At 48.4% G+C, this 25090-nt stretch overlaps 1 protein-coding gene across 2 annotated transcripts in view; it reads right to left on the reverse strand.

The window, feature by feature from the left end:
* Nucleotides 1-258: 258 nt before the first annotated feature.
* plxna4 (plexin A4) overlaps nucleotides 259-25090 on the reverse strand; it is a 153087-nt gene continuing 128255 nt past the window's right edge. For both annotated transcript variants that reach the window (XM_029163423.3, XM_029163422.3), the window contains 13 exons: nucleotides 24596-24830; nucleotides 24367-24509; nucleotides 22478-22746; nucleotides 18412-18478; nucleotides 17611-17757; nucleotides 16981-17140; nucleotides 14240-14343; nucleotides 12083-12182; nucleotides 10492-10682; nucleotides 7828-7997; nucleotides 4860-5072; nucleotides 3515-3665; nucleotides 259-3385 (listed from right to left, as the gene is read on the reverse strand). In XM_029163423.3, the coding sequence (XP_029019256.1) occupies nucleotides 3290-3385; nucleotides 3515-3665; nucleotides 4860-5072; nucleotides 7828-7997; nucleotides 10492-10682; nucleotides 12083-12182; nucleotides 14240-14343; nucleotides 16981-17140; nucleotides 17611-17757; nucleotides 18412-18478; nucleotides 22478-22746; nucleotides 24367-24509; nucleotides 24596-24830 (2046 nt within the window). In that variant the 3' untranslated portion in view covers nucleotides 259-3289. The remainder of the gene's footprint in view (nucleotides 3386-3514; nucleotides 3666-4859; nucleotides 5073-7827; nucleotides 7998-10491; nucleotides 10683-12082; nucleotides 12183-14239; nucleotides 14344-16980; nucleotides 17141-17610; nucleotides 17758-18411; nucleotides 18479-22477; nucleotides 22747-24366; nucleotides 24510-24595; nucleotides 24831-25090) is intronic.

The following is a 25090-nucleotide window of genomic DNA, read 5'->3' on the forward strand; positions in this document are numbered from 1 at the left end:
CCCTCCCAGCGACCTGGCCTCTGCCCACAGCACCTCTGGATCACCACGTCCTCCAACCACCTGGCACAGCTCTGGAGGCCGGCGCCATCTTCCTGCTGCACCGTGCTCCACTTCACCTGGAGGCAGATCTGTACTACTTCCATCCATGTCACATTCAACTCTCTGCATGATCTGCAACTTCCTGCACTGCAGGAAATGATTGGTCTAGTTCAAATGTAGTTGACTAATAAAATACATCACACGCTACAACACCCAATCCTTGGTTTCATAATAAAGTTTATTCTATATTACAAATAGTATTTTGTTCTTGACTGCAAAATAGGAATGCATTATATTTACATACACAGGTATACAATTAATTATAACAAAGTTAGAGAAGCTCGCCTTATATCCCCCACATTTTGTTTTTATCTCTCAATAAGATACTTTATCCTTCAAATATGGTCTGGTAAAAGTCTTATCTAGCATGTCTCTGTAACACCTGCTTTAACACTGAGCTACGTGGACATTTTTATTTCCTACAAAACGTTTGAAGGTGGAAACTTTATCTTTGCTCTTGGCAACGCGAGGCGGCTACTGGCACACGACCTCGGTTGAAGGGGAAGACACGGAGCAGGGCAAATGAAAGACGGGTGATTGGTGTTGGGCTCGTAACCATCCACTGTGGGGATAGAGACGCGCTGGACGTTTAACTTGGACATTTCTTAGGACTTTAATGGCAGCCTGCATAAAGGAGTGATCTGGAGGCTAAACTACTTGATGCGTTCACTAAAACTCTCCAGTAACCGTGGAAACGGAGAAGGTTACAGGCTGCAGGTTCACTCAACGATACAGTACATTGCTCTTGTAGCCTGTTTAAAGTTTCCCTACATCTAATGTTAAATAATAATTTTGTCTGAGATCGGTTTAATCACAACAACTTAATCTGAAGCCAGAGCAGAAAGTCTGAACAACAGCGAGTCCCTACAAGTTAAAGCCTCAAAGCTGCAAATCAACAGCCAATAATTCCCTACATGCAAGTCTACATCATGTTCAATTTAACACTGGACAAAAACCGTGGACGTCAGGTTCTGCAAAGACTGAACTGGATAAAGGTTCCACCTTAAACGCAAGTTATAGATTTAGTACATGAACAATCCACTGTTTCCTTCTCGATTCTTCCAAGCAAAAGAAAGATAAAAGAACACATCCACATCATCATTGCAAGGCTTAATTTTCTTATTTTTCATTTTTTTAAATAAGTTTCTTAAGTTGTTTACGTTTTACATGCGCTTAAAAAGCCAATAAAGGACCCAAGGTGGACCTAGGGCGGTCTTCACACATTCACATCACCACATGGGGCACGTTGTCAAGGCAAAAGAAAGGGCAGAGGTCAAAAGGTACGGAGGGCGCCTCCATCTCTCTTTCCATCAGTAGTGGGGATCGCATCCAACAAGTCTTATCTACTTTGAATCTCTACAATTGTCTGTTTATCCTGTCGCGATGCTCAGTTCTGGTTCGGTTCCTGCTCTGCATTGTCACGTTCTTTCTTTTTTTTCCAGCATGGAGAAGGCTGCCCCCCTGCCACCGCCGAGGACGACTACATTAATACAGACGAGAGCGCCCTAACGCTTACGCGCTCAAGAGCTGGGGTTTTTGCCGTATGCAACTAGCTACAATCTCCAACGCTTGTGCAAAACAAAAGCGGACCGCTAAGTCAGGAGCCAGACACGAGGGTGAATGGCGTGCCGAGAGCCGGGGAGACCCGGGACGGCGGAAAGAGAAAGGAGGATGGGATCGCATCGCCCGCAGAGCCTCTCACCTCGACACACTGAGGTCAGAAAAAATCACACGCGTTTCCTAAAGTCCCAGTGACATTTGTTTGTGCTAGTGTGGCCTCTTACATAGTCCTTTTTGTCAGTTCCTCAGTGGCCCCTGACAAATACATTTATGACCGTTTTGAAAATTTCAAGCTCCTTTGGTTTTTGGCTGACCGACGTAGTCCATCTGGTTTCATTCCTCCACTTAAGTCTTTAGGTAAGAACATCCCGGGGAAGAGGCGCTACTGTGGGAGCGTGGGACGGCGCTCAGCAGTCAGCCGTCTGTGGCTACACTGCACTGAGTCGACCGCCGCACATGATCAAAGGTTTCTCGCTCAGTTCGTTTCAGTCAGCTCTCTGCTCAACCTCTCCCAGGTGTAGATATGTGGCTGGTCAGGACGTTGGGCAGCTGCTGAGTGTGTGTGTGTGTGTGTGTGTGTGTGTGTGCTTTGAGAGACGGTCGCCGTGGCGACTGCAGATTGGAAGTGTCGTGAGCCACACAGACACTGCTTCTAGTCAAAACGCGGCATTCCAAAGTTGGCGCTGTGCTTCTCAGAAAGGACCCGACTCGGGTCGGGGGCCCGGGGGTTTGTCCAATAGGTTAATTTGCAGTAGCCACGTAAGCCGGATGGAAGCAGAAATCATGAGAGGTTGTTTAAGTAAATGTGTGCTGGACTCAGACGAAGGGATCGGGCCGGGGATGCTCTGGGTCGTAAAGGTTTCAAAATCAGTCACATTTCCACCGAGGACGGTTCAGAGAAGCGCTAATCCTTCCCTGCCACCCCGCGTCGGCTTCTTATCTTAAATACAACTCCAGCTACATTGAAGGAACATTCGAGGTTTGCGGATATGTACTGTATGCTTCACTTGTAGGTACAGTGTAAACTTAGCAAACCATCCTTGCATTCTTTTTTTTCAGAGGTGTGAATTTGGCTTGCAGTCATCGTTTCCTCTCGATTCAGTATGTTTATATAGAACTACGATAAACTGGACGCTAGATGGTTTTACTTTAACTACCCTATGTTGTAAAAAGTCCTCAACAGAATAGACAGCCAATATCGTGGTTTTGAAAGAATCACTTATCAGTGTAAAGTCTTAAAGGCAACATAAAAATGTTCCTCCCCTCTGTTCATCCAGTGGGGGGACTGACGCATGCCAATATGGCCAGCTTTCAAGCAATCGCCCCTTGAAGCTCTCCCTGTGGTGAAGCTGAGGGATCCCCCACATTGCGCTGTGGAAGATTCCGACTCCAGCCCGAACCACCCATCAGATATGTTCAGGTAAACTAGTCTATGCAGCAGAGTCGATGAGGAAAACAAAAGAACTTCTCGGGGGGAAGAGGAAGCAGAAAAAAGGGTCGAGGAAGAAGTCATCTTTGAAAGGCGGCAGGAGGAAGTCACGGGATGAGAAAGATGGGGACAGGTCTTCGCTCAGGCACAGCTCGGTTTCTGACGGGGTTTCTTCCCAGTGCGCCCTGGGAAATGCGGTCCTCAGCTCTCCAGACTCATGAAGGCCACCACCTGCTCCAGCTTGAAGGCCAGCCTCTGTTTCCTGGCTGCGTCATCCTGCTCCAGTGAGCACACGATCTGCCGGGAGGACGGGAGGCAAACACGAGACATCACTCACAGGGTACGAATAAATACAAGTAAACACAACCCCCGCTCACTAGCTCCTCATTTCAGACCCTGGCGTTCCTATCGGTGAGTGTTACCCACCTCCTCAGTGTATTTGCCCACGTAGGAGTAGATCTCACTGAGGGAGCTCATGGTGTTGAACTCGTTCATGTGCATCCGTGACTGCTCTGCCAAGTAGGCGTTCATGTCCTGGTCGCTGATCGCCGGCATCTTGCTGATGTCTGAGTAGTACCTGCGGAGGGAGCGGGATGAGCAAATCAGCTGTTTACAGCAGCGAGATGTAAAATGAAATGTGTGCAGGCAACAAGTGTGCTGCGTATCAACATGAATGAAACAGTAAACACTCAGAGACCTCACGTTTCAACCTTGAACACACACACACACACACACACACACACACACACACACACGCACACACACACACACACACACACACACACACACACACACACACACACACACAGCCAGCAGTGAGATAAAAGCCAATCAGTCACTGTCAGCAGCAGCTGTGTTGCCCCTATCAGCTATGTTAATTAAAGCTGCCTATTTACATATTATATTCCTGTAGCTGCTTTTTGGCCGGCGAGTTGTGGGAGCGTGTGAGGAGAGACGATATTTGCCAGAAAACAAGTCATCAGAGCAAGCGGGGCAGGCAAGGGCGGGCGGGTGTAGCTTGTGGCCTCTGCGTGGAGGTCACACACACACACACGAGCACCTGTTCAGAGTTAGAGGCCGGTCACAGGGACTGCAGGCCATGCTGTGTTCATGTGGAGGCCAGGTGAGCCTGCTTTCTTACTGTACCTGCTCAATGCTACAAGCGCTCACTTACTGTACGTAAGTACTGTACGACGTACCAGACGCCTTCTATGGGTGACGTCAGCACCTCCACAAACCCAACTAGCATCAAATCAAGCATCGTGGCTTCACCCAAATGCTAATAGAACAGCTACTCCAGCAGCTGCTGACTTAAGCAGTCCATCAGCAGCTCAGGTGCTTCTCTACATTTGCTCCAGCATAATCACCTCACCTCTCTGCGAGGTCAAACAGCTGCTTCACAGAGATTCTGATTGAAAAGTAATTCAAGCATTGGCTGCGCATCTGTGTAACAAGAGCACGCTCACAGTTTCCTCAGACACGGGACTAACGAGCACAGGCCTGAGCCCCACGCCGCCCGTTTGGCTGCAAACGCATCTATTCTGATCCTCCGACTCGTCTACAGTCCCAGCTACAACAACGCTTATTCAGATGTCCCGCCTCCTGTGCTGACAAACACATTTAATACAACTCTGTGGGTCACTCCCACTGCAGCAAACACACTTCTGCACTCAAACACACAGGGTGGATCTCTCTCTCTCTCTCTCTCTCTCTCTCTCTCTCTCTCTCTCTCTCTCTCTCTCACTGGTCTGGTCCAGACGCGTGCCCTCACCTCTCCACCCAGTTCTTGTAACTGGGGATGTCCTTGGCGTAAAGCAGCTTGTTGGAGGGCGAGTCCTTCCCAAGGCGGTGCTCGGAGGTGGAGCAGGAGTCCATGAAGGTTTGGGCCACCACGGACAGACACGCGTCTGTGATGCTGCTCTTGTGGATGTCAAACACGAACTGAGGGTTCTTGATCACATTCACCCAGAAACGCAGAGGTAGGCTGCAGAAGGACAAGTGGTTTAATGGAGAAGCAGGCTAAGGCTGCAGGAGGTTCCGTTTGGCCTGCTGCTGCAAACAAAACGTGGGATTAATAATACCAACAGTGTGTGTTTATAGCCATACAAGCAAAGAGCGTGAATTAAAACAACAGGTCTGTTTCACCTGCTGTCACATTAAGTCTCTAAAGGCTGTTTCATATTACGGCCAACCAGGCAAAGACAGGATCATATTATGACCAGAAGGAGGCAGAGGATTCATTCGCTCTGCAGAGCTACTACATGGATCCTGCTGCTGATGTGCTCAATTCAATAAAGCCTTTATCTTTAAAAACAGGTGGCTGGCTCCCATTGCTTCCAGCAGCGCCCAGGAGTCCTCGCTGGGGGGACGCGCTGTGGCACAGTTCATATTGCCTTGTTTGTGCGGCCGGGTCTCATTCTGTCTGCCCAGAATAATAAAAATACAGCCGTCCGTTGGCTTGTTTCTGCTTAAATGAACAGATACAGGGCCACTTTTGTCTGTGTGTTGCAGTAAAAGGGTTCAGTGTGTTACTCGGATCTCTATATCTATGCTGTTCTGTGGGTACAGTGGGTTTAGCTGATGTGGCAAAAATGAGACATTAAACACACAGCAGTGTACCATCACCAGGGTGTGTGTGTCTGTGTGTGTGTGTGGCACAAGACTAACTACCAGGGGATAAACAGTGGGGGGGTTCCAAACCTGAAATGCAATCATTTGAATACCAGCAGTGGTCCCTCACCGTCCCACTAATCACTTATCCGAGCACAATCGCCCACAAATCCATTCAGATGTACAATCTAACCAAAGAGGATTTGGGTCTGGAGGAAGAAAAAACTCTGCATTATGACTTCAAAATGAGTCTAAGCTAAGAATACAGTGGGATTAGGTGCACGGATCAAAGGGATATTAACACCGCTGCTATGCTGCCTTGATTGTTGACAGTCTGCCCCAGCTGCCCTCTGCTCTGAGCCATGAGCTGCGTCCCACATAATGGCCGCCATAATAACGCCTATACATTATCTGCTTTGAAATACAGAAATGTCGTGCAGTTTGCTCACGCTGCGTGGTTTCAGGACTCTGAAGGACGGCCATGGTGGGGCCTTTGGTCAGGGATTAGGTTAAATATCAGCTGCCAAGATCAAGGGCACCTCTTATCCTCCAACAATTATACTGACGGAGTCAGAAAAAGCTGCTTTATCAAAAAGCAGCACGTCAAATTAGGACTACAAAGCGTGGTCATTTCAGCCGGAACCCTGGCGACGCCGTTTACGACGCGAGGGGCGACATGGAGGCCGGGACGAGGGGTGCGGTGCTCTCTGTTGTGGACAGAGGAGTGAGGATGAGAGGAGGTGCTGTCAAACTCATTCCAAAGATGCTACCTGGAGATGCACGCACGCACGCACAGGGGCCTTGATTAAACTGATAGAGCTGTCGCTACACCGTGGTGGTGGAGGATTGTCAGGGGTCAGGTAAAACTCCTGGATGTCGCTTTTATGCTGTCGACTCAAAGGAGCCCAGATAATGCCATCAGCTACATATTATAGACACATAAAACCCTGCTCCCAGAATCATTCCAGTTCGATTCATGCAAATCAAACCTCCTTTCCATTGTCTTAATGACACAGGAAGCAACAACCCGGGGCCTGAGGCTCCACCGTGTGAGGGACGAGCAGCTCCAGGAGCCGCGACGCTGGGGGTGGGGGGCGGTGGCTCCGGCTGCACTCATGGCTTAGTTAATGGTGTGTGATGACGAGGGGCCTGGTAGCTTTAATGGCACGGGGGCCCAGTGAGGAGGAGCCACCGGCGTTATTATCCTCCACTGGCACACGGAATGAAGGCTTTTGTTGTGGCCAAGATTACAGTGTTTAGAGGCGATTAAAGGTTACAGGTAGGCGCGTGGCGAGGGGCGATGACACGGGAAGACGTGCACGGCCCACACAGAACACGCCTGCGCTGGCACACGCTGGCCTTATGATGCATTAGCATCTGCAGACCTCCGGAGAACACGTCCTGTTAAAAGTCTAATGACCACATGCACAGTTGGTCTAAGCAAACCAAAGTGTTTCTCTCCTGCCTTTAGCCTCCCTCTATACTTCCCTCCATTCATTTCCCTATTTATCCATTGATGCGGATCAATCTCAATGACTCCTTTGGGCACTGGGGTGAGCGATGCATGCTGGGAACTTGGCAAAGGCCAGGAAGCTAATGAGATATTAGCGTGCGTTTAACTCCAGCCGAGTTCGCTTCCCTCTCGTCACCCTTTCATTCCTCTCCTTGCCGCATTCTGGAGCGCCGCCGGTTCTTTAACCCCCACCAGCCTCCTGAGGTGGCTTCGCAGAGGTCACAATGGTCCACATCAATCAGCGGATATTAATTTGGAGGTGTACTTCCTGCACCTGGGAGCGTACATTTGTCACCGTGGAGATCTCCAAAGTGACAGGCGTTTTTTGGCCCAGTTATCCACGATAATAGATGGAGAGTCTTGGCAGCCAACTGGATTAGCCCCTTGTGGTTGCCTTTAATGAAGATTACATGCCCCTGTGGTTAATGGATATTAGAAAGGAGCGAGGCGTGTGGCGAAGCCTGGCACTGATGCCAGGGCGGTGCCGTGCAAATGGCGCCAGAAGGCACTGATTAGACCGGCGTCGCAGTAATAACAGGAAATACAAATGGGAGGAACTTGTGCTGATGGACGGACGATCCCAGAGACGGAGGCGCGCGCCTGCATTCAAACTCACCAGTTGCTCTTCCATGTGTGTCGCACGTGGGGGTCGTGGATGTTGTGTTTGTCGGCCTGCTCGTCCAGGAAGTCGAACATGTACTTGATGGCCAGCGGCAGCGCGCTGCCTCGATGGGCTGTGCTGAAGATGGTCTCGAACAGGTCGTCCACAAACTTTTGTAATGTGCCCTGTGGAGCGGGAGGAGGAGATGAGCAACGGATTACACAAAGATCTAAACCAGGCTTTCTTTTATTAAACAATCCGAGAGTCGACTGTATTGATTGGTATCCGGTGTCTAGTGTCTGACGTTGGTCGACTGCCTGAAGTCTGCAGTCACGTCATTCTGTGTCAGTGTGTGTCTGACTCCTCCAGTATCTCTCAGACCTGGCCTCTAAATCTGCTTTGATGGGAAAAATTGTTATTTCACAGCTGACTTTTAATAATATCTGGGAACAGGAGGCGCATCTCCTAAGCCTCTTTGTGCTGCCGGATTAGCTCCCACACTGCACCATTGACCCTAATTTGATTTAATGTTGGTGACTTTAAGGAGGAAGAGGAGTAGACAGAGTAAGAAAATCTAATCCTCTTGTAAAGAAGGAGCTGATGGGATGCAGAGAAAAGGGGGGGAGGGAGGGATGGAAACGAAACGACGGGGGGGGGGTCTCGTCTTGGGGAGAGGAGGCCATCGAGTGTGGCAGATGAGGTGTGTACCGGCGCTGGCAAATAAAAATCCAATTTGGGCTGGAGCGGGCGGCCGGATCGCAAAGTCAAGAGAGGTTGGGAGGAAGGAATCCTGGTAGAACCACAATTACGGCTATAACTCCAATTCCTGACAGCTTATCGCTCCTCTATGAGGACGGACCCGCGTATCTCTACATCAAGCCCACGCGTCTGCATCGGCCGCCCGCCCGCCGAGGGGAAGCCCCTCAGGATGTGCACCTGAACCGAGACCGTCACGGAGCACGTCATCGCAGGGGTTCTCAGGATGCCATCGCATGTCCACCAACACACACACACACACACACACACACACACACACACACACACACACACACACACACACACACACACACACACACACACACACACACACACGTGTTCAAGTGAGGAGAGGAAATGTAACCCCCCCCCAACGCCAGCTACCCACACTCTGTCAGAGCGACACTGATGGAGCTAATATGAGAGATGTCAGTGGCGTTGCCAGGCAGAGCTATTTATTGGTAAGGTGAAAGCCAAATGCAGTCAGTTACACGGCTTGTCTGACCAATCATTCCTCACAGAGAGAGATGACCAGCCAAGATAAACTGGTTATTCCACAAAAACAATCCATCTGGGGGGATGATGGGCTGTCCGAGGGCACCTGCCCGCGCTGTGGAAACGGATGGCGGTGGGGAAATAGAGCAGCTCAGAGAGGCCGGGAGGTGACGCCCCCCCCACGTCTCACTGCGCATTCTTCCGTCCCTTTGTTAATCGCTCCTACTTGAAACGCTCGCCTCGCCTGACGCCTCGCCGTCATTTAATCACGCGTGCGCCCACTGTACACACCTGTGAAGTCATTAGTTCTTCCAGCGAGGAGCAGCCGAGTCGTTTGTCACTGTGTCTGTTTCGCCTGCCACCTGCGGTTCGCTCCATCTCCCCCCATGTAAAATGACATTTACCTGCATCCATACGACGCGTCTGTGCAGTTAAGGCCATAACAATGATTTATTAGTTATTAGAGGATGCTCCATCTTCTGTGTCTTCTGACAGTTTGACTCTACTCCTAATTACAGTTGCATGTTGTCGTACCTAATGAGTGATTTGCATACGACGTGGAGCCTCAAAGACACACTGCTCTCGTCTCCCGTGTGTGTGGACACAGACTGGGTCTGTGGAGGGAAGCGCTTCCAGCCCTAACAAGTGGCTGCGTTTTTGCGGGGAGCCTAATTCGCCACGGTATTTAAATGAGGGAACTCGACTGCCGCTCAACAAAGACACAAACTGGATCAAACAGCAGCAGCACCTGAAACGGGCCTGGATTGAAGGAAGAGCCTGAACGCTCTCCGGCTGCAGCCTCACTTTCCCCGCGCGCCGCCGTTGTTCTTGGCTCTCTTTGTGTCTGATAAAATGGGCGTCTTGATGAATAAAAGAAGGAGCGGGTGGCGCTGCGCTCGGATTGGTAATTTGCATTCAGCTGTTGGATCAAAGTCACATTTGCCACCAAACCAAATTAACATTTTCTTCTTCTCGGGGACCATTGTTGCGGAGCACATTCAAAGGGAGTCATTTTAGAGTGATTTCTATTTTTGCCTGATCATTTTTTAATACAGAAACACCTTCGCTGGCTTTGCGGGTTTCTCCGTCTTTACCCTTTTTGATATGCTGCCGCATCAACTCAACAGTAATGAAATGAGAAAACAAACAGAAATATCTATTTTCTCTTTCTCACCTGAGGGGATTGAGGAATACATTTGAATAAACTTTTCCAGTGAGATGACTCACACAAAGTAAACATGCATATTTAAATATGTGCCGGGTCTTTTCTGATTCACTGCAACCCAATGCCGAGTTGCAGTGACCTTTTAGCCTTTGACCTGCTGAACTGCTTTAGGAAAAAGATTTTTCCACATAAAACGTGAGATTGTACTGTTGCGGTTCAATACGATCGTCATGGCGGTCATGTTCTAGCACCCCTGAGCTCACCTTGGTAGCCAGGAGTCGCGTCAGGTAGATCTCGGAGACCATCTTGCTTCCTCGGTCGCCCTCCTTCTGGTCTCCGTGCTCATGGTTCTTCACCAGGTGCCAGACTTTGACCCCGCTCTCCAGATCGGGAGTGATCATGGGAGTCCGTGAACGCAGGCTGTCGGGACTTCCAGTGTACTTTATCATGTTCTCTGTGGAAGAGCACAAGAATTAGACCCTGCAGTCATAGAAAAGAACAGACCACAAGCTCTCGCACGCAGCAGGAGGCGCGTGACCTGCAGCCGTGGCCGGTTCACAGGTCCGGAAGGCTGGGTATCAAACTTTTAGAAAGTGTGCATGCTTAATATTTCATGGTTTCTTCTCCCGGGGCCCAGGCGCGGCATCGGCGGCTGACACAAAGATCGAACAGGTGTCAGACGAGATGAAATATGTATGGCCCACCCAACAGAAGGAGTGGCGATGACATTTCCAAGCGCACGGCTCAATGAATGTTTACGCAGTGTAAAAAAAAATTGATCGGTGGACGCAGTTTTGAAAGAGAAGTGGGGGGAAAAAAGGGAGCGTTTTTCAGCGTGACACAAATCAATCTGTCCGGAGAGAAAAGCAGCAGGTTTGTGGGGAGAAGCAGAGAACGAGAGCACAAGGAAGTGAAAGGGTTCAAACTAGCGTGACTCTATCAGCGGAGAATGATATTTGTTTGTGTTAATTATGTATTGGAGGAGTCGGGGTGAGACGCAGGAGAGAAGCTTGATTTGGTTTGTGCTTGGATTTATTCCCGTGCACCTCCTCACGCAGGAGCTGTTATTCTCCTTGTAGTTTTTGATGGAAACATTACATCAAAGATCAAACACAAAGGCGTCTCCTTTTATTCTCTGACTCAACATGCTACGCAGTGTTTGTCTTAATCTTTGTACTTTTTTGCACAACTTTCTCCCCGGCTTGGCGGCAGGAATACCAAATGCGGCATTGTCTCCCGCTTCGCGTTCAGCCGCGTTCGGGGAGAGTTCAAAGTCGCTCTCCAAGTGGATCGCGCTGGCGTTTGAAGTCGCTCCCTCAAAATGCCGTGCGCTGAGATCCCGCCTCTCCTTTCCCGCCGCTCGGCTCGTCCTAGCTGGCCTAATTTGAGGCCGGGGGAGGCGAGGTGAGGCCGTATGGAGATGAGGCGATGCTAATAATGTGGCACCATATTTGATGTGTCTGAAGTGTTTGTGGCCGGTGAGGCTGGCCCTTTGATCAGCAACTAACTTGATGGTTTCTCAGGTTCAAGGAGACGTGAGGCAGACGGACAGGCGGAAAAAAACACTGGCACACGGAGGGATGAGAGGACACACTTTGGAGTCTCCAAAGGCCCAAACAACAGAACAAAGAGTCTATTTGGTGCCTTTAGTGCCTACATTTTAGAAATCTAATGAATTGTGTCTTCTCTTTCCAGGTCGCTCACTGTGCTAACGCAGGGTCTAGCTCAGCATCACGCATCCACCGTCATGTGAGGGGAGTGTTTGCACGGATTTAATTCTCTTTAATTATGTCTGTGACTTACAGCAATCTCAGAAATACAAAACAAAACCTAAAGTTTCAGAAGAAGACTCACCGTATTTACTTGCAGACGTCCGGGACACAGTGGAGTTGTTGACTGAGTTGTAGGCTGTCACTTGCTTGGGAACCAAGGCCATCACTGCATTATCAGGTACCTGAGGAACAGCCAAACATGCAAATGACGGCTTAAAACAATAACATTTGTATTTTCATTTTGGCCGATTTGATCAAAAGGCCCATACATCATTTCATCTGTGTCACTTTCTATATTTACAGCCATCTATCCTGTTTGTATTGTGGCCAGATGTTGAATTTCTCATTACCCTTATGTGTCCTAGTCAACCCAACGCGTGCACATCATGACTGACAGCGAGCGAGTGTTTGGAAAGGCTTTGTGCACACGTCCCACAGTCTCCATGCAATAACGCCTTTCCTCCGAGGCCGTGTGTACGTATAGAGGCGTGAGCACTCCAACGTTGTGCATTTGTGTTGAGCTATGTGTAAATAAGTGTGCGAGTCTGTCCCCACTCCTTCTTAACCCGTCTGCAGGATTCAATTAACACAGCGGGGATGGAGCTGGGCCCAGCCGTACACACATGGCATGTCCCTGCTCTGCATAATCTCGCTACCCTGCATGCTTCAGGGTAAGACAGGGTTAATTGAAGTGATCTCTATCATGTGTGGGTGGATGGGACGAGGAATAAGGACTAAGGGTTTTGTATGCGTGTGTGTGTGTGTGTCCTGGTTTATTAAGATTGTATCATTAATTCACCAAGTCACTCAATCTGCTCCTTATGCATAATATGTTTATATCATTGTAAGCAGGAGATCCACAGGGCAGATTTTATTATAGCTTTGTGGTAACCCCCCGACTCTCCAACACCCGAAGCATGTTCCCTGATCACTGCTTTTAAATGCTGAATGGATATAAAACGAGCAAAGCATAATGGAACATAATGCAATGAAAACGGGAGGAGTGGCATTTGGGAAAATAACATTTGGAGGAGAGGATAAAGGCAGAAAGCAGAGCACGGTTTCCTGAAAGAGGAGGAGGAGGAAAAATGTCTCCCATTATGGGACAGAAACATCTGATATGGCAAATGCCACATTTGTGCTTTTAGTACTTTTCTGATGTTTCCCTGAACATGAAATCAAAGCGGAGCTACTGTAGTGGCTGAGCTGGAGCCATATTAGTAAAAAGCAAGATTATCAGTGTGTCTGGCTGATGATCTTAACTTCTACACAGACGACTACTGTAGATATCATATAAGCAAATCTGGAAACATTCACAGTAACAAAGTTATGGAAACAGGAGTGAGGCTGTATCAGCTACAGAACACATATTTGTTGCTCACTCCTTGCTCAGTTTTCTCTCACTGGTGACGGATGCAACTGTTTGTTTTTTGCGTTCTGTCAAGGATGAAGCGTCCTTCCACCCTAGCCTCAAAAAATGTACTTCTGCCTTCATTATCCTATTCCTGATTCAAATCACTTTCCTAATCCTTTGCACCAGCGCCTCGTCCTCCAGGGCTGTTGACATTTAATTTAGACACCACACAAACTGTGCTGGGGGGGAGGTGCTGCTTGCTTAGCTCCACAGTGCTAACAAATCATGCTAAGATTGGTTTCCTTTCATGGACAGTAAGTCTTCATTCACTCATTTGTCCTTTCGTTCCCTACATCATTCATGTGATGGAGAGATCTAAGTGTTGTGTCCCTGTCAATCAAGGGCTGGAAGAGAAGAGGTTAAGTCAAACACAACAGCCTCGTTTGATGCTGTTTGTGCACCTTTGCTGTGATAAGGATAAAACAACCACAGCTTTTTTTTTGCAAGAAAAAAGATGTGAATCTCTTCAAATAAAAGATGTAATCAATTAATTAGCAGCTCCAAACAGATGATGCTAATTATTTGCTCATTTTTTCGCATAGCGTTTTTTTATTTTTATTTTCCCTGTGAGATGAAAATCTTCAAAACCTCTTTGAATTCGTGAAACTTCAAGCTTTGAAACTGTGTTAAAATCATTTTTGTTTATGTCAATTTAACAACTTAGAAACTTGAACAACATGGATGAACAACAAAGCAACCAAAGAAAGTATAGTTTTATAGTTATAGTTTAATAATTAGTTACAATGCTATGATTTTATTGGTCTAAAAATAAAATTTGGGATGAATTTAACGTGGTTTCATGGTACATTATATTCTATATTGTACCTGATAATGGGCCAGCATGTTCAGTCTCTTCCAGTCGCCTTCGATTTTGGTGGTGACGTCCTCATCCTGCAGGATCATGCGCTGGCCTCGACCCTGACGCCACTCTGCACAGAGAAGCCAAGAAAACCCTGCATCAACATCGCATTTGTGAAATTCAATGTGTTCAAAGCCACTGTGTTGTGTTATAGGAGTAACAAGTGGTTCTGACTGCATAAATCTTAACTGCAGGCATCTTTATATAGCTTGTTAACAACTTCCATCATTATATTACGAACACTACTTGTACTGCATTTGTAGCAACCCAGTGCTCCCCAGGCATTAATAAAGGTTAATTTGTCATTCTTAATTGAAAACAAGAATGATATTAAAACTGTGAAAATAGCCCTGCTCTCAGCATCTTCTCTACTCAGAGTTTCCGTTGCCTTCTTACAACAGTCAGTTCACAGTGAAAGGCTTGAGTGATTGCGAAAAGGGGAGAAAGACAAAACCTGCAGGAGACAGACAAACAGCACCAGAATAGAAGTGGCACACGTGACAGACAGTAAGGACGGGTTAAATCGATCACCCCCTCTGCTCTTAGAGTGAAGCTTGGCTACGATCGATACAGCTGCGTGTCCAGGGCTCGTGCTGAAGAGCCTTGCAGTGTGTGTGACGCAGGGTTTAACACTACATCTACATGAGGTCCGCTCGCACAAACGTCTCTCAATAAACCACCAACATCACCATTAGTGGCAAAACCATCTCATCCCAAAACACAGAGGTGCAGATGACGCCTCTTTGTCTTTTTGCAGACATCAACAGTTTTATGAATATGTTACTGCGGCTTCCCACGTGCGTCGGCCACTGTCATCTCCCATTCTGATCACAGACGGGAAAACAAAGCGGCAATCACTGCATTGCATGATTGAGTCCCGTCTTTGGAGAATCAACCGGGATTGTGTTAGCATCTGAAAAATCCGCAGGAAATAAAAATTCTCCTGTTGTTTTTGTCCACGCAGTGCGTCTTTCCATAAAGATGCAAATGAGCAGCAGTCTCTAGTCGAGGCACGGTAAACAAATGAGAAAGAAGCAGAAAGGCATAAAAACAAGAATAAACTTAGCGAGATTACTCTGATTCTCAAATCTGGTGGTCTCAGCTCACTGGGAAGGGAGCAGCACACGTGCTTATGGACTCAAACACAGCAAAGCAGATAAGGGCCTGGGAGAGTGTAGGGAAGCTGGTGGTGAGGAGAAAGGCTGAAGGTGACTGTTGTATCCCACAGAGATGCTGACACACGTTTGTTACAGGTGACACGCAGGCAGTGACACAAAGACACGTATCGTCTCTGAAGCCCTGCGGAGACTGCGGATTGGAATTAAAAACGGCCGCACACAGGCCTGTCTGCGTCCCGTCATCCTTATCGGCCATCAGACTGAGAGCAGAGGCTCAGAGACCATCGGAGCTCGTACCTGCCTCTGCGCTGGTAAAATTACAAGGTGTTTTACACACACACATGCAAACAAGTCCAAGAAAACAGCACGACTTCAAATGAAAAGTGTGAAAGGAGGTGTCAATCATGCTCTCAGTCCGTTTATGGTCTGATGGTCTGTGCACCCAAAAATAGGCTTTTAATATTACATATTTTCATTATATATTTCATACACGTTCTTTTATGCATTTACTCCATTATTGTGTCGCATACAATTCCTCTGTCTCGCTCCCACACACACATGCACTGAGCGAATGGCCATCTAAATCTGACAATTTCCAATTCCCTTTTGTAATAAAACAATAATAGAACAACACATCCTGCCCAAAGGGGGCCATAAAACAATTTTATCCAGGAGTGTCGTCAAAGGGCTAAACCAATCTCTTCACTTAGCGAGCACACAGACAGACTCCCTCCGGTATGCAGCCGGCCCGTCTTACATCTGGGCTTGGTTATAAATATGCTGCAAACACACAGCGGGGGCTCGAAAAATCCATCTGGCAATATTAAACCATAAAAAGCCGAGTGGACAGTGAAGCCACAAACTGTAGGTATGGACGGAAAACGATCCCTTTTAAAGGCAGGTTTGTGAATACGGACTAAAGAGAGTAATATGAGGGAGCAATGGTCCAAATGACGCACCATAACAAGGGACTGTAATAAAGTCCTTACTGACCATGAGGAGTAAAGAAAGGACCCAAAGAGAAGGACGGCCAATGAGTTCATCGATGGGAATTTTAGGAAGAGACCAGTCTGGTGACTTATTGTAGAAAACTAATCCAGGAAGTAAAGTTTTGCAAGGTTGAAAAAATCTATAATCTATAATTAAAGAGAAGCCGCCAAATCAATGGGTTCAGCCTGCTTCATCCCAGGTACACAAATAGGAAGCGAGGAGTCATGAACTGAGTACAGGACACGAGCCGAACCCTGGTCCTTTATATGCAGAAATACGAAAGCTTCATCCCACAAGCTGTGGCTGATTCTTCAAACACACCACATGGTGTCTTTTTTGTTTTACACCTCGTGACCCTGGAGCCATGTGGGGTTTGAAGGTGCCAGGGAAGACTCTGGGTTGATGCAGGAACGCGTCTCACATGACAGATGCGGGAGCATCCTCCACCTGACTCCTCACACACTCTCTGTTGCATGCCCATGAAATGCAGGTCCTTTTGCTCATCAGCATCTATGTTTTTTTGTAATACTCATAACAGATGCTTTCAGTAACTGCATCAAAAAGTGTTTACAGTACATGAGAAGTAAAAGAAGTCAAACCTAGGTCCATGTCTGTGGCCTTCAGGCGATGCGAGTGTGGAACGTTTTTGTAGATGGCATCCAGGATCTTCTCCTTCACTTGGCTGATTGTGTCACAGTTCAGCACCTTGACCTGGATCTCTGGGCTCTTCTCGTTCTCTGGATGGATGCAGTTCACCACCTGTAGCACAGACACACCGAGAAGGACAATGAACGCTGTGGGATTGCTGTTGATGTTTACCGACAATTTATAATTATTTTACTGGACCGACTGAGTGATGGACATGTATATTTCTCAAGTGTGTGCGTTTCTCTCAATCAATGATCACATCCCAGTGTGGGGAGATGATTCCAGGAGGACAAAGCTGCCTCGTCTGTGTGCTTGTGCAGACTCATACACATGCATAATGTCTTTTCCTTCCTCTCATCCACAGGTCCCCATCTTTTCCCTGACAGCTCCGGTCTCAGGAACCCAGGTCGCCCCTCCTTCGCCCTGAACGCCAAGCGTGACGACGACAACTTCACATCCCACACGTTGCACATCCTGTGACTGACAACCTATAACCACCTTTCCTGCTCTCCCCTCGTCCCTGATGGCATATTAAGTGCACCCTTTTACCCCGGGGAGCCCCGCACAGATGAACTCCTTACCAGTGTCTTGTAGTCAATCTGTTGCCTGATGAGCTTGTCCTCGCTGAGTGAGTAACGTGCTTCTCCTGTAATGGAGTCAATGGGGCCTTTTTCCATCTGCTGCTTGATGGCACAGAAGAGGGAGAAGAGGGGCTCGCCGGCACATTCCTACAAAGTGATGTGAACAGAGAGGAAAGGAGAAAGAAAGTTTGGGCCGAGGCTGAAAGCTGTGAAGCAATTTGTGCACTCAGGTCCCAGATACACCGGCTCCAGAGTTGCTGAGCACGACTTACAGTATAAACATCATAACCAACTCTATCGCTCTCCTAAATTATAGAGAATGATACCACCTATCTGTACACCCTATAAACTCTGCTGAACGGAAGCTGGAGCTGGGGAATCGTTCGACAGAAGCCCTAAAAACACTGCTGTTCATCAAACAGAACAGATTTGCTGTATCTCATCATTTCTATTCTGCTCCCAGGTGCAGCAGGGGGATAAGTGGGGAGACGGAGGGAACGGAACGACGGTGACATTTTCTTCACTCGAGTGTAGAGAGCAGGGGAGGTTTTGCTTTTACCGAACACTTGGTCTGTGAAGCAAAAAGCACTTCGCTTCGATTGCACGGCAACACGGCAGATTAGACGCACATTAGAAAATGATAAGTGATGACTGTAAGGAGGCAGGGTGATTTTTAATCAAAACTAGCCAACGTCTGGAATGAAAACAACTTTCACAATAAAAGCACAGACGACACATCATCTTTAGTTTAAAAGGACCTGTAACTAGTTCTTTCTCCACTGAACACAAGCATGTAGTTACCTTGAGAAACTTGTAGAGAAGGAACGTGAACCAGTTGGTCAGCATCTTCTCTGCAACAGACTCGGTCCTGCAAACAGACAGGCACATAATCAACATATGATCTCCCACGCTCTTATTACCGTCATAAATATTCAACGCCACCATCACACATCAGCTAACAGCTAAACGCGATGACCGCTCCTAATGAATAGGCTTTCGCTACACAAACATAATTGCAAAGACATGAATTGAACCTCTGCACATGCTACATGACGGCCTTTCAGACCGTCTTCGGGCTGGCTTTTATGCTCAGGCACGCCGAGGGCAGCCCGTCTACAAGCGCTGGGGATTTTAATATGAGGCAAAGCAATTAAAAGCCTTTATTTGATCCCGGTGGATTGATGTCGTTAGGGGCCGGAGCAGCTCCGTAATAACACTGGCCTCATTATCAGGCGCTCCCTCGCCTATTCACTGGACTAACACTCGATCCGGGCACAATAGAAAGTGAATGAATACATCTCTCTCTCTCTTCCTCCGCCTGGCATCCATGCTCCGCTGGCGTGGTAAAATGGTGTGCGCCCGCGCTCGTGTTTGCGCATGTGTGTACACGATGACCCGGGCCAAGAGTGTGAGCGATCCCGTGTGAATGGCTAATAAGCACACACAATAACAGCAGCGAGGGGAGCGGAGGAGAGGCCGGGCTATCGGATGTCCTTTGACGGCAGCCTCCTTGGCCGGCGGCGGGGGTGTGCGGCTAATCTGTCAGAACACCTCAAACACGCAGCCCCCTCCCTCCGCTTTCAATAAACTACCAGAGGCATCAGTATTTTAGGATTAGCCTCCATTGTGCCTGTGTGTGTGCGGGTTTTGTCCCGGACGTTTTCGGCTGCCACCTGCAGCCCTCGCACCCCTCGACGTGCCGCCGGCCCCTTTAAGGGACTCCACGCTGGGAGGGGACGGGGGGGAGGGGCTCCGTGTCTGCGGGCGCTGCCGGGGTTGCCTGGCACCCCTGCCAACGCTGGCACAACACCTGGGGGGGATTAGGTTCCTGCCTCTCACTGTGCCGCCACTTTCATACCGCTGCCCCTCCCGCCCCTCCTCCGTCCACGTATCCAAGGGTCGCCAAGGTCACGTTTCATCTTTTCTTTCATGTGTCCTTGCCGTCTTCCTCCCTCCCTCTGGCCTCCCCACATTTTGGACCCGGTAATCATACACACTTCCAAATCCTCTCTATTTCCACAAATGTAGCCCATCTATCAAAGGGATGAAAGGAGCATGGAGAAAGGAGGAGGTGCTCCAGGAGGAAGGAAGCAGAGTGAGAGCAGTGCGAAAGGGAAATGAAGAAAGGAGCAGCTTGGCTGGGTCCGGCTTCCGCTTTCCTATTCTCTACCTGCGTTTGTGTCAGTGGACATGCGTGCGGCCGCTTCACGGCGACCGCGTACAACCACAAATTAATTCCACCGCGTACGTACACAAATCACCGTGTGCCGCGTGGCGTTTGCCGTGCGTGCGCCCGTGCATGCTCCTGGCAGCCAGCGCCGGCCCTGCAGTAATACCCGGCCTTGGCACCGCACCGCCACTGTGCTTATGCTCATTCTCGACGGTCTGTGGGGAGCGAGGATAAAAATGGCACGGCGACGGAGCTGCTTTAAGATCTAACGTTAGCGTTGGGTTCCACAACACGACCTGTTTGGGCTGATGCAGCCGATCGTGTGGCGCTGTGGTTCTGCTGGCACGGTGGGGCTGGTCTACCTGGCAGTCAGTCAGCAGGGTGGTGGGCGCTAAGGAGGATCCCAGACAAAGGGCTTAGTTTCATTTGCTTTCTGCCACTTTCAGCTTTGTGGTTGACCACAGGTGCCAGTAAGAAGTGGATTAAATGGAGCGTTACGTCCTGGAGAGCTGTGAACGCCAACCTGTCTGTCAGCTCAAGCAGATGAATTACAACAGTTTTCTGTGATTTGCTGAGGTGGTGTTAAACAGTCAATACATTTTTTGTTTAGATGTAAATATACAGAAAAGACTGTTTTTTTTTAACGTAGATCATTCATACAGTTAAACTGCCTCCAGCCCCATGTATAGACTGGATATCCATGCTGGAGCCAAAGCAGGGTTTTAATCAACACAAGAACATATTGCGCTTTCATCTTTTGACCAATATTAAAAACTGCTATTTTGACACATTAACGAAAGCCAAGCTCAAATCTGGGGCTATGAAAGCATTTGAACGGCGCATGACAGCAAGGAGGCACGGGGGTGAGCGGAGGCAAGCGAGTGATGGAGGAACGGAGTGGAGGGAGGAGTTGAAGGAGCAGGATGCAGCAAGGAACGTGACAGATGGTTGTGGAAGGCTCTCGTTAGTTAGCTTGCCTGGTGGTTGTGCTTCAGCACAGGTTGAGATGGGACAGATGGAAGGATGTGTGTTTGTGCGTGGAGAGAGAGAGGAGAGGGAGACGCACACACACACACACACACACACACACACACACACACACACACACACACACACACACACACACACACACACACACACACACACACACACACACACACACGTACAGATTTCTTGGAAGAGGAGGCAGTGGGTAGCCGTGCTCAGATACTGTGCCAGAGACACCTTGCTCACGCACTTTAAGCATTGATTTAGCAATCAAGAGAACAGGAGAGGGGAGAGAGGACGGGAGGAAGAGCTGGGAGTATAGATCCAGAGAGTAGGTATAACAGAGGGGGAGAAAAATAAAGACACAAGCATCAGAAGTGAAGAACAATGGAGGACAGCAGCGAGGCAGAGTCAGGTGAGAGAACGTGTGAAAACGTGTGAAAAGGAGGAGGAGAGACTTCCCTCCACCAGACTAAGCCTCGGCTTCACAGGCTTGTGTATCTGGGCTATTTTCAGCTGCTACCGAGGACATGCCAGTCAGTCCACACTGGGGTACCTCATCACTGCATCTGAACTGCATGCTGGGACGCTGAACCACTAAGGAGCGCCTCCACTGAGGAAGACGGTTTGATCCGTGCCCATTATGTGTTCCACAAATGTGCAATCGGACTGGGCACGGATTCAGAGTAAACACGCTCAGAGCGAACGCGCCGCGGCGCCTCCTTTGTCTCCGCTTCTCCGTTGATGAGTCTGAACTGTTGACGCGTCACTTCTTTGGACTCTTCCCTCGAGAACTTGATCTTCAACTCAAACCCTGACGTGACATGAGAAGCTGGAGGTTCAGGCTGTGGTGACGCGCCGGGTAAGCGATCAAAGCCTCCGCGTCGCAGCAGCTTTTCCCCTGACATATGTTTAAGTGTTCACCGTGTCCTTGACGCCCCCCGACCCCCCCCCTGCTGTACACGCCATTTCTAACGTAGCATCCACTGCTGGGATCAGCGTTTACGCCGCTGTTTAGTGGCCGCACCGCCTTCACTCAGCTCCGTCTGCAATTAATCACGCCTCCTGCCGAGGCAGCAGTAATCGCTCTCCGCCTGCATCACCAAGACTCCAAACCCTCCGAGCTCCCGTGAGGTGAGCCTGCCCGCTGCCTACCGGACGCCATCATTTTAGTCCTCGCTGCAAATGCTTTTTGTTTACGTACAACAAATGCGAGTTTAAGCCAGAGGGAGAAGCACAATTTGATATATTTATGTGTATATGTGCAAATTATACACACAGCTGTGAGAAAGGCTGCTCACTGAAGTAACTATAATCTTTACATTAGCCATACACTGCAGGCAAGAAGCATAATGACTTCAAGTGCATGTCATTAAAGCTCTGCCTATAAATCAAAGGAAGGATCGCGAGCGTTTCTCTGTTCCGTACTTCATAAATTTGCATCAGTTTCCTCTTGTGCCATTTAAATTTGAATCCGCTGCTAATTAATCATAATTATTTGTTAATGATGAATGCGGCATGTAGTCAGAGACTCAAGGTCATGGTAGTTACAACACGTCACAGTGATCACTGAAGTAAAGTGGTGACAGAGCCAGGACAGGAGCGAGCAACCCTAAACAATCAACATGAAGTAAAGGAGCAAAGTCGGCGTGTAACTTTGGGACTCGCTACACACAGAGTGAAGTCAAGTCAAGTACAGCTGATCGTTACCTGCGGAGCAGCAGCTTGGGGTGGTTCTTGCTCTCGAGGTTGCGGTCTATGAGGTCAGACAGCAGGTGCTTGAGAACATCAGTGGCGTACTCCAGCTTGCTCTGCAGCACTGTCATGATGAGCGAGGCCACGTTGCCCCGGTCCCGCATGGAGAAACCACGCTGGGCCTCCAGAGTGCGAATAAAGCACAGCAGGTAGACCTTGTTGTTAATGAGCTGGCCGAAAAGTTTCAGGCCCTTTTCCACCTGCTCCTGGCGGTAGCCCGGCACCTGAGGAGGCACAGGAAAGATCACCATGAACAACTGATGCTTAGTCTGAAGGTACAGTAGCACATAAGGAGGAAAACACAGCCTCAGGAGGGGTCTTCATTACTTTGTTGGCTCTGTGTTCCACACTTATGCAAGTGCAGTGCAGTCAATTCCCTCACAAGAGCCCAGGTTGTCCCTCCACCATTTATACCAGTCACTTGCTACACATCATTCTCGTCTCCATTTTCCCCATAAATGGCTCCTGTGGAGACTCTTTCTTTCATCCGTCTCGAGCGCTCGTGTTAAGGCGGCGTCTCTTTGCACCCGGTGCAGCTGTCAACAACATGTGTTTCTACCTTTCCTGAAGGAGCTCCATGTAATGTGCTGGGGACTTTTGTTAGGATGGAAGTCTAATTTTATGCCATTTGCCCATATGTGCATGTGTGATGTACCGCAGCACCTTCATTCTATCGCTGTTTATTTGCAGACTATTGTGAGTGTAGCTCTGTAGCATGTGTGTGCACGTTTCGACCCTCAGTTGTATTAGCCTCAATCTATTGTGAATGACTCTGACCTACTCCACAGGTTTCAGCAAACAGCTGCCCAAACGGAGTCGTTTCTGTCGAGATCAAGAGGGATGTGAGAAATATAAAAGCAGGAAGCAAAATGAGATTCAGGGATAAAGTGAAACTGCTGGGAAACACTAAGAATAAGCATCAACTGTAACAAAAGAGCAGCAGCCTCGACTTTAACAGTTTTCCACACTTAGTTCTTACTGTAACTCAAAGCCTGGTACGCTTTTAAATATCTCAGCACCAACTGATTCTTTGTCATGAGCTTGCTGACCAAAGCTACTGTAGGTTTTAAATGCTCCGACACATAAATAACAATTAGGCGGCTATCAGGCGCCCAAGACAAGCCCGCTTCCTTCTTCATTATGCTCCTATTCCACATTATACTCCTCATACAGTTTGACATTTATACCAATTAAAACATAATTAAAATTGCTTATTACTGGAAATTCTCATCAGGCATCGAGTGGCCAACCCGCGGGCAGCGGAATGAGGGTCCATCATTCTCTTAATGGAACAAGACGACCTGCTCAATTATGGCTGTCTGTCACTGTCACCACTAGGGATAAATGACTTGATTTTTTTCTTTTGCTTTCCTCTCTCTGAGCGACTTTTAATTTGTTTTGAGGTGGAGGGAGAAAGCAGCACAGTGTCTCTTATCATTAGCGTTATTAATAAGAGTGCGTTCGTGATTCGAGGCCTGCCTTGTTTGTTTTTGAAAAAAAGTGTTGTCGGCCGTCAAAGGGTTTTTGTTTACCAGACAAAAACAGCGCCGGTGTCAATTTCACCTACTCTGACCCAGCACATTGTTAATTTGTTTGCTCATTTTGCTCTTTTTTCAAATGAGGCTAATTGCATAGCATTTGTTATGCGATAGAGACTGAAGATCAGGTGCACGCAGTTGTGTAGTTTGCACAATCCAATCACACGAGTGGTAGTGGGACCCTTAATTGACTTGGAAACGACGACAACAACAACAGCTTCAGATGTAGCTGTCCTGTGTCTGATCAGCACAGTCTCTAGCAAAGCACTGTTATTTCCTTCTTTACAGCCTGTAACTGCATCATACCTCTAGGTCTCTGAGTACAGGATGCTCCTCAATTCCTGGAAAGAGGACCCTCATGGTGTAGGTTCTGTAGTCCAGGAATGGGATTCCTGCACCATCCAGATCACTGGTCAGCTCATGAATGTCTGTCTGGAGCTCTGCAAAAGCTGATGACACACAAACGCTGTGTTATTTAGAACGTGCATTTGTTAATTCTCGTATTTAATGCCAGCTGTTCACGCATGAATCCTACCCTCCTTGCACTCCAGCGCCACCCGGGACTCAAGGTTGTCCATCTGCATCTGCAGTCTCTTCAGAGTCAGGTCGCTCTCTCGAGACTTGCGCTTGTAGGCGATGAGCACCACCACGATGAAGAGGATGAGCAGGGCTCCGGCGGCGGCGATGCCGATGATGGCGGTGCTGCTGAGCGGGCTGTCGGAGGTGATGTGCACCACGCCTGGGGAAAACTCGATACCACCCACACGGGCCTTGAAACGGGGGGGAAGACAAAGAGGCAGATTATAATTACATGAAGCTACCAGACAGTAAGTGATACCGGAGCTATAAAAGAATAACTTTAAACTTCTTACAGGTTCTTAAATACACTACCCCATCTTTAAAATCAACATCGCAGCTCAGGCAGACATATTGATTTACTATTTCAGTATGTACACACTGGTTTACTTGTGTGTCTTCTAATAGTTTTACAGTAAAGTGTATATCTCTGCTTCGCTGCAACCAGGTGGTA

This window comes from Betta splendens, chromosome 9 (assembly GCF_900634795.4).
Source record: "Betta splendens chromosome 9, fBetSpl5.4, whole genome shotgun sequence".
NCBI lineage: Eukaryota > Metazoa > Chordata > Actinopteri > Anabantiformes > Osphronemidae > Betta > Betta splendens.